Genomic DNA, 9,903 nt, shown 5'->3' with positions numbered 1-9,903 from the left:
TCCTGCTGCCCCCCCTCTGCAGCATGGGTTATAGCCCTGCAAGACATTTGTCGGCCTTCACTTCCAGTGCTGTGGATTAAGATTGCAGCTCTACAAGCTTTTCCCTCTCATGTGTGGGCATAAGAGGACGCAAATACTGACTGTTAAAGTTTTTCCAGCACCTACTGTCTTTTTCTTTTGTGTGACAAGTGCAAAGTGGGTTTGCGAGGAGGAAGAGGAGGCCAGTAATGAAGATTAGTGGATATGTGTGTCTGGGAACCCTGGCATTGCCTTTTTGTACACCATTGGTAGTAACAGTAATAAATCTTTCTGGTGAATTAAGTGCAGGGCTGTTGTGAATCCTTAATTATTTGGCACACAAGGGCTTTGTAAGAAATTACCTCTCATGCCAAGCTCTGTGCGTTAATCCCCACCGATACATGTCACTCTTGATTTTCTGTCCAGTTACTAGAAATGGCTAAGTTAGGGCCATTACTTATGCCATGCTTTAACTCCACTAGCTGCTGTTTCCAAATCAAATCAGTTGTACCCTCTGCCTGGCGAACACCTTAGCCATTAGGTTGTCTACATAACTAAAGTTTGAGGGTCAAATCCTCAACAGTATGCATATGAAACGCACAGAGGCGAGTTGGTTTGCATGTGTTCCGACAGTGGGGACTGCAGCCCAGCAGATGAAAAGCTGGAGAAGGAGATGGAGGACTTTGTTACTTTCCCAGATTTTTCACAGACCTGCTATGAGATCTCAGCAGATCTGTTGCTGCATTTCTCAGATCTTCCCGTCTTGTTCATTTAGATTGTGTGTTTACTGGAGTTTGGCCTTTTTCATGTGTTTGTATTGTCCTGGCACACTTGGAGCAGTAGATGGCAAGAACAGTGACTTGCGTGCGTTGGGATGCCTTTTCTTTCTAGTAAGAAATTTTTTGTACCCCAGTGACTAAGTTGTAATACCTGTTACCATTTAAAAAAAAGAATGTAGGATGCATATATGCTTTACAATGTAAACAATCCTTCCAATTGTTGCTTTTAAAAGAGCATCTGATAGCAGCTCTTACTGTTGGTAGCTAGTTTAAAACCTCATGCTAATTACTTCATACCTCATTATAGTCTCTCATGCATTTGGATAGCTTCCTACCTTTTCATTGTCCTTCCAGCAAGGAATTTGAAGTGCTAGCTGTGAAATGCTGATGGAGTAAAACCTTATAAAGTTCAACTGGCTGTGCCAGAATTGTACTCTGGCATAACCCTAACCCTAGCTTCCATTGAACTTAGTGAGATGAGGAAAAATAAGGGGGTTAAGATGAGAGCTCATGCCCTACCTTCTTCACGTGCAATTGTATTTAACATGCATTGGGGCAGGAGGAGGAGGGGTCGGATCCCACAGTGTTCTCCCAGGCTCTGCAGTGCTTAATCATGACAAAATGAGTTAAGAACAACACTTAAACCCAGCTGCCTTTCAAACTTTGTAAACAAATGCCATCTCTAGCATATACGTAAGGAGAGGAGCATGATGGGGGCTAACAGTGTATGGTTATTCTGTTGCAGATTCCCAGTGTACATAGAGGAGAAAGCTCTGAATACCCTAGCCTACCTTTGCGACGGTGATGCAAGGACTGGACTGAATGGGCTCCAGTTAGCAGTTCAGGCCAGATTAACGGTGGGGAAGATCACTCCTTTGAATACTACCAAAGGTGGTTCTGCAGATGGCGTTCTGATAACAGAAGAGCATGTAAAGGAAGGACTACAACGATCTCACATCCTGTATGACCGAGCAGGTGAGTACCTGATACAGTTTCTGAGATGCAGCATTCTGAAGAGCAGATAGCCTCTATAATTTCTGTTTCTTCTCCCCCTTTCATACCAGTTGCTCTGGTGAAACAGTGATTGTACTGAAATTTGGCCTAAAAATTACTTTTCTTTTACAGTGTAGGAGACTCACCCAGAAATTCCTTCTAAACAAGATTTCCTCTTACCACTTGGGAAGTGTAGGTTAGCCGAGACACACATTTGCTGCCCTGTGAACAGTTGCATAGTGAAATTATTTGTTCTTTAAGATTTTTAGAATATTATCCTCTAAGAGGGTTGCAATGTAAAGAGGGAGAAGTATTTTGATGAGGAGATTTGTTCTTGAAGGGTTGGAAATCTTCCATTGCACTTTTACTCCTTTGAAGGTCTTGGAAATGCTCACATTCACAACAATGTTATGTGAAAACCTGAGCAGTTTGCTTTATTTTTAGAGTTTCTTTTTAAGGTAATGAATTTTGTAGCTTGCTTAGGGCAGGTCACATAAATCTAATTGCATTTAAGGCTTCCTAACCTTTATCTTAAAGGTCTTTTCCAACCTAAACGATTCTATGATACTGTGATTCTAATGTGATAACCACTCTTGCTAAATTTGTGACTTGGCAATGTTAGGCTTCGCAATAGTTGGCTACTATAACTTTTACATGAGAGGGTTACAGATCAGGGTGAATATTAGAGATTAGGTCAATCCCCTTGAATGGATATGCTAATTCTTCAGCAATACTTGAATCACTGTGCAGTATAGTGCCAAACAATCATGCCAAGCAGTGTTTGGAGAAGTGACTGATTTTTGTTTTGCCACTGTATCTAATATGCTCAATTAACTGTCACTACCCAAAACCTGTGATGAGAGATTTCTTGAGGTTGTTTGAAACGTATATGCCTGCTTGCAGCCTTCTTGCTGCAAAGAGGAAATGATGGCTTATTGTCAGGAAAAAGTCAGCTGGGCAGATACTGATATGATGGCAGCTGAGAAGTCAAGGGTAGGCAGGGGGAGGGAGAAGAAAAATTTTATGGGGTCTGTGGCAGGAAGAAGTCAAGATTAGGAGGAAGCGGAAGATCTGACCAGTTTACTGGTGTAAGTCTCACGCCGTGTAGTCCCTTGTGTGTTTGCTGTCGCCTTGTGGCGACTGTCACGCAGAACTCTTGGCTGTGTCCATTGCTCCCAGCCCTCCCATGCCTGTTTGCTCTGTTAGAGATGGCATAGAGTCCCTCTTCCTGAGGCTTGCATCAAGTCTAGGTAGCATGTGTCACCCCCGTCTCTGTGACAGAAATTCTTCGAGCTCTGTGTAGGTTTGTTTTTGTTTTTTTGTCAGAGGTTTTCAGAGAGGGGTGAGAGTGGTGAAAATTCTGTTTTTCTTGATTGTACAAATACCAAAGAGCCTGCCACAGATACTGTCACAGTAGCAAGTTGCCCGAGTACATGCCTTTACAAAATTTCTGTCTTCTCTGGAGTAGTCTGTGTCTTCGTTGACCACTTTCGCCAATAGTAGAGATAGCTGTTTGTCCTTTTATGTACAAAGGGCTTCTGGATAGAGGCTACTGTATAAATAAAGATATTTTTGTAGCATGTTTTAGCTAATACTTCTTGAATCACAGTTGTTGTGGAATCCACAATCCTGTAATATAAAGTGCTTCAGCCTTACAAAGTGGAGGGACACGATGCTGTCTAATCATGACAGCAGCAGCGTACATTTGAGTGTAGTGTGTTCATGTAGAAAGCACCAAATAATTGATTAGTGTTCAGAGTTGTGTAAGTATGGAATTTTGATTTTACATAATTACTTATTTTTGGTCACCTTCCGCAAAATTTGCCAAATATTCATAGTTGGGCATTCTTTTACGTACTTTCACCAAGTAGTCTAGGAAGGAAATTATTTGTAATCCAGTCATTAGGCTATTGTTCTGATTTGTGTGCAGACATGTAAAGACAAGATCTTTGTGCAGATAATCTATGCATTTTAGCTGGAAGGACAAAGAAACAGCTCTAGTCAAATTTCACTGCCAGCAGCTGCCTGCAGCCCTTGCAGTGTGAGAGGAAACAGGCTATTTAGTCATGTTCTAGCTTTTAATTGCAGTTTTTTAAATTTTGATTTTTGGAGAAAATGATGCAGCAACCAAATTAATTAAAGTTTAACTGCAGATGGACAGCGAATAGATTTTTAAGATAGTTGTATTGTCTCTTCTTCCTCTTATGTATTGTGTCTCTCTGCTAACACTGATTTAATAGCAAATACCAAAGATAAATATCAGAATAATTGCAGGATTTTGTCTCTCTGTCTATGTGGTAACATAACTTCAGTTATGGTAAAGACTGGGAACGTGTTAAGCTGAAGTGAATTTTTTCTGTAATCTGGAACACGGTTGTTCCTTACTCTTCTGTGGAGGAGGAAAGAGAAGGTATTTCACGCCATAATGTTGTTTGCCAGCTTTATTGTTTTCTGCTGGACCAGAATGAGAAGTCTTTTTATCCATGCTGTTGCTCTAGTCTTTCTTCCAAGGCTTTCTTCTGTCGTTTATCGATGAGCAGTTGATGTTTACCTTTAGCTAAAACAGAAAATAACATGATATGGGGACTGTGATTTTACTTTTGCGCACTACCTTATAAATAGGGATTGCTTAAGAAGTCCAAATGTTAATTATGGTCAGTGAATGAGGCCTTTTCCCTGTCTTCAAGCAATAAGACTTTAGATAAATCAACATCTTAAATTAGCTGGAAAACTGTTCATGAGCACATAAAGCAATTTAGGGGCATAAATCAACAAGATTTATGCATCTGTGTACGTGAGACACTAGAAAATCCTGTCCTCCACAAAGCCTCTTGTGTAGTATCTTGTTTCTCTTCGGAGATGTGTTTGCCTTTATGGGAACTGCATAGAGCAAATATATTTTGATTCCAAAAACTCTTTAGAATTTTGATTTCAAGAGGATGAAACAGGGGATGCAGAACAGCAGTGATAGATAAGTTGGCATGTCTGTGTCTCAACTGAATTGATAAGGCCAAAATCTGTGTGTTGGCTAACCAGCCTGAGAGACAGAGCTAATAAATAAAGGTCTCTGAGAAGTTCTGTCTAATTTTTTTAAACTGCTTCTGGTATCTCACATAGAATATACATAAATTGTATTTTTTAAAAAGAAACATAAAACCTCTTTGTCCAATGCATGTAACTGTACTTTGACTTAATTGAAACTGCATTTAAAGTATAACTGCACGGTTTTTCTGAAGAAGTCCAAGTCTGGTGTGTAAGTACTGTCATTATGTTGATGAGTCGGTCACCAACATTAACTTCGTGAGGAAGGAGATAAGGCCAAAATCTGTGTGTTGGCTAACCAGCCTGAGAGACAGAGCTAATAAATAAAGGTCTCTGAGAAGTTCTGTCTAATTTTTTTAAACTGCTTCTGGTATCTCACATAGAATATACATAAATTGTATTTTTTAAAAAGAAACATAAAACCTCTTTGTCCAATGCATGTAACTGTACTTTGACTTTAATTGAAACTGCATTTAAAGTATAACTGCACGGTTTTTCTGAAGAAGTCCAAGTCTGGTGTGTAAGTACTGTCATTATGTTGATGAGTCGGTCACCAACATTAACTTCGTGAGGAAGGAGATAAAGGGAGAAAACTGTCCCCTTTCCCAGCCTGCGTACTCTGAAGTCCCCTGCAGGTATGTAACTCTAGTCCCAACCTACCCGCTGGATTCCTTCTGCCTCTCCAGCTGGTATCCCCAAGTATCACACTTTACAGTAGCCCAAACAGTGTATAAAAGCACTCCAGCGAAAAAATCTGGGCGAGTGCAACCTCTGGAGATACTGAAAGGCTGTCTTCCTTCCTTTTAAGAGACCAAGAGATGCCTCTTCCAAGAGGACGGTGCGAGTTCAGCTGCTTGGGTTTATTGCTACTAACTCAAGTGTTATGACGGAGCACGGACACGCTGTTTGTGTTGGCACAAGTAATGACTGCATACCACGGGGCTCTTTGTGTGGAGTCCTAGCAAAAATAGCTGTCTGCCGGCCTGTGTACGCTGGCAGCGCGTGTGTTGAATTCCCCACAGAACCGCACTGCAGCGTGAGCAGCGACGCAGGAAGATGGACCCAGTTTCTGACCTGGGAGGTGGAGGTCTTGCTGGCTATGAAAGGAGAAATTGCAGCAGCATGGGGGCTTTGGTTTTCAAACTCATGCGTGCGGCCTTTCACTTTGCAGGGCCTGCAAGCGACGGTGATGTGTTCTGATACAGCCCTCAGGCTGTAAATCCTTTTAGCCGTAGGAAGAAGAGAAATACTAACAGATGGCTGTGCATGCAGCCAGTTGCCTTTATAATACACACTTAGCTGTGAGCCAAGGAATGCCAGGCACTTCAAAAAATAAAAAAGGCAGATTACGTGGAAAGTTTAACAACAATATTGCAGCAAAATACTCTTACAAATTTGGTTAAAAGAAATGCATAAGAATCAAAACCAGCTGCACGGAGAAAAATTGCAAGCAGGAAGGGTCTCATTCAGTATTTGTAATGTTGACCCTCTGTTTTTAACTGTAGCCCTAAAAGATCTGTGGAATGGCTTTGTTTCTCCTTGGAATCCATATCTAATCTTATATTAAACTTTAATGTTAAAAAAAGATTTCCTTGTAATTCATTCAGTCTTCCCACTCCTTATTTAGCAGTCTGGCATTTCAGGTTTTGTTTGTGGTTTTTTTTTTGTTTCAGCTGCTTACAGTTTTACAGTGTCCACAACTGAACTCAGCATTTCTTAGGGGTTTGCCAGGGTTGTGTGCTGCTATCCTGTTTCCTCCAGATTGTGTAATATGCCATCATTGAATATCTACAGCAATGTTTCCTTTTTTTTCCCTATATAATACAGCAAACTCGTGTTCGATTTACTGCACGCTTTATTTTCAAGTTTTAGTTGAAATTTCTTTTTCTAAAAATATCACTAGTGTATAGTACTGGATTTCTCTGATTCTTCTGTCGTCTTCTCAGAGCTGTGTGCATGTCCAAAAGCAATGGTCAGTGGCTTGTATGTGCTCATACTTCACTCTTTGTCAATTAGGAGATATTTATATAGAGTCTTCTTCCTAACTGCTTAAAGTATCCGTATTTTTTTTTCTTCTGAAGGAAAGGCCATTAGGGTACCAAAACCAGATTGTTTGCCTTGCAATGTTTAAAAAAAAAATCTGCCTTTTCATCTGCAGTTGCTCTGTTATGCTTATGTAGTTAGCAGAATGATCCATGTAGCAAAGCATGAAGATGTTGAAAACATTAATTAAACACCATAATCATATGTACATAAAAAGAACTTGAAGAAGCAGGTTATGTTTACCTGCTGTGATCTAGTAAAATATATTCTGTTCCCTTAAATGCATTTCACTTAATTTCCTCCTAACAGCTTTGTGTATCTTTTCTCCCCCATTCTAAATAGGAGAAGAACACTACAATTGCATCTCTGCCCTGCATAAGTCCATGAGAGGCTCAGATGAAAACGCTTCCCTTTACTGGCTTGCTCGAATGCTTGAAGGTGGTGAGGATCCACTCTATGTGGCAAGGAGGCTGGTGAGGTTTGCAAGTGAAGATATAGGTCAGTATTTGCAGTATTTCATGTTGGAATATTATGTTGAATGACGATCTGCCAGGCTTCTGGTTTCCAAAAATTGGCGTTTGAGGGGAAAAAACCAACCCCAAAACTGCTGTATGCAAAATAGCTACAAAATACTGAAATGCTCCACATCCAACAAAAGCTTTGTATATGCACACAGAAACCTACATGTGGTGTCATTGTGATGACCACCTATTGCGGGAGAAACCAATATTTTTGAGATCAGGTTTTGGCAGTGTACTAATACGGATTCTTTTAAACTCTGGTGATTGTAGGTCACCAGTAAACTTGCGTCACAGAGAGTGTGTATTTCAGGGATGTCCGGTTTTTTAATGACTCTGGAAGGTGAATGCCTACCCAGACTTGCAAACCTCAGATTTGATAGCTGGCTCCCTAGTTGCTCCATCTTGATTGACTTAACCGGAGTAACAGATGCAGCAACGCTTTTAGCACGTATGTGATGGGTGAAGAGTTCTGAGATCTGGGGAAGCTATGTCTATATAGCAATATTTCCCCATTTCTTTCACAATTCCAAAAAGTAAGTGAATCATACACGGGCAGCTACTGCTTAGGCTGCCACCGTGTGGCAACAGATTCAGTCTGAAAATCATACCCGCAATTTAGACCTTTCTTTTTTTTGGGGGGGGGTGCAGAAGAAGGAAGGCTGTGGTTGGAGGGAGTATATCTTATATATTGCAAAGTATTGTACCAGAAGTTCCAATATCTGAGAAAGCAACTTCGAAATGTGCATGGATAACCTTCCATCTTACAGGAGGGGAAAAAAAAAAAAAAAAGAGACAGTAACTAAAGTAAACTGACTTTAACCTGCTTTTATCTGATCCCTTTTTGTAGGACTGGCAGATCCTCTGGCTTTAACACAAGCAGTTGCTGCTTATCAAGGCTGTCACTTTATTGGAATGCCAGAATGTGAGGTAAAGGCTTCATTAATTCACTGAATTGAAAGTACTGCAAACTGTAAAACCTATCTGTAATTATAAAAAGAAACAGAGATTGCAAGGGCAAGGCAAATTTAGTTACTTGTTCATTCAGCACGCCCCTTCTTTGACAAGTAAGGGAACATCGTAGCTCTTAAAATAGATACTGTAGTTTGAAATAAAATTCACTGCATATTTATTGTTAAAATGTGGTATGTGAACTAACGTCATTTTGCTCTGTCCATTTTTTTCTCTCCATTATAAATAAAATAATATATTCTCATATTGTGAAGTAGTTATTCCTTTCTAGCAGTGAAAATCGCAAAGAGCTGTTATTGTTAAATAACAATATCCATACTATAGTAGCAGGCAGAGGTCAGTTTAAAAACATAATCCCTGTCATGCTGCACAAACAAGCTGACTAACAGACCTTTTCCCGAAGAGCTTAAAGAAGTCATTTAACATCTTCCCTTTCCTTGTTTCCAGGTCATTCTAGCACAATGTGTAGTGTACTTTGCCAGAGCACCAAAGTCTATAGAGGTATACAGGGCGTATAGCAATGTCAAAGAATGTCTGAGAATGCACACGGGACCTCTGCCGCCTGTTCCGCTGCACCTGAGAAATGCCCCAACAAGGCTCATGAAGAACTTGGGCTATGGTGAAGGCTACAAATATAACCCCATGTACAAGGAACCTGTAGAGCAGGACTATCTACCACAAGAGCTGAAAGGAACAGACTTCTTCAAGGAACAAAAGACGTGACCGCCTTGCTCGGAACAGGTTTTGATTCTATGACTCGTACATTTGTACTGGGATGGAAATTCCCCCCCCTTACAGTTTCAGCCATCTGTTACTGTGGTTAAAAGTATTAAGCCACTGAGCCTTTCAGATACTTTCTTACCCTTCTGGTTTTACTGCTGTTATTCTGAAGGTGTTTTATAAAGAATTGCAGTTAGGCAGTGTATAAATGCAAAACTAAGCTTTATCGGTATAGTACTGTCACCCTCTGGTTCAAATGAAATGGGCAAAAAATGAGACGCTTGTATTTCTGGCTGTTGCTGTAAGACAAGGAATATTATTGTGCTGCTTTTAAAATCAGTAGCTATTTCAGATTTTGAGAATACTGTTTTTCCAGCAAATAAATTGTACCCCCTCTGCTAAAATACGGTAAACAAAATATAATTACAGTGTAATTCTTGCTCTTATGATGTTCCGGAGACTACTTTTGTACAACATTTGCTAAACCAATAAAGTTGTTAAAAATAGCGTCTATGCATTTGTTTAAATATTCTTATGACAACAGTGTGGTTTTGAAAGTTTGAGGTTCCTTTGACTTTATCATCCCTACCTTCCAGAGCAAGTTGAAATCATTTTGGAAGTAGAATAGTCGTGAAAATAGCTGAATTATGTTAATTTTTGAAGTTGCATCACTTAAAATTTTTACTGTGTGGTGACGTTGTGGGAAGTGCTTTTGGAAAGGAGATTCCTAGTAGTGAAACACTCATGTATTTCCAGTCGTGCTTCAGGAATTCCAATAGCTTTGAACTGGAAAGCGGAGAGACACGAATTGACTCCCT

General features: G+C 40.1%; 1 protein-coding gene across 1 annotated transcript in view; it reads left to right on the top strand.

Annotated features, from left to right (window-relative positions):
- The window catches only part of WRNIP1 (Werner helicase interacting protein 1), a gene marked incomplete at its 5' end in the record, with an annotated part of 17,315 nt that extends 7,716 nt beyond the window's left edge, over positions 1-9,599 (top strand). The window contains 4 exons of the mRNA XM_009326518.1: positions 1,543-1,772; positions 7,218-7,373; positions 8,244-8,323; positions 8,813-9,599. Of these exons, the coding sequence (XP_009324793.1) occupies positions 1,543-1,772; positions 7,218-7,373; positions 8,244-8,323; positions 8,813-9,088 (742 nt within the window). The remainder of the gene's footprint in view (positions 1-1,542; positions 1,773-7,217; positions 7,374-8,243; positions 8,324-8,812) is intronic.
- Between the last annotated feature and the right edge of the window lie 304 nt (positions 9,600-9,903).

This window comes from Pygoscelis adeliae, unplaced genomic scaffold (genome assembly GCF_000699105.1).
Source record: "Pygoscelis adeliae isolate BGI_AS28 unplaced genomic scaffold, ASM69910v1 Scaffold186, whole genome shotgun sequence".
Lineage (NCBI taxonomy): Eukaryota > Metazoa > Chordata > Aves > Sphenisciformes > Spheniscidae > Pygoscelis > Pygoscelis adeliae.
Note: the sequence above shows the minus strand (reverse complement) of the source record. Positions and strands in the feature narration are given on the sequence as shown.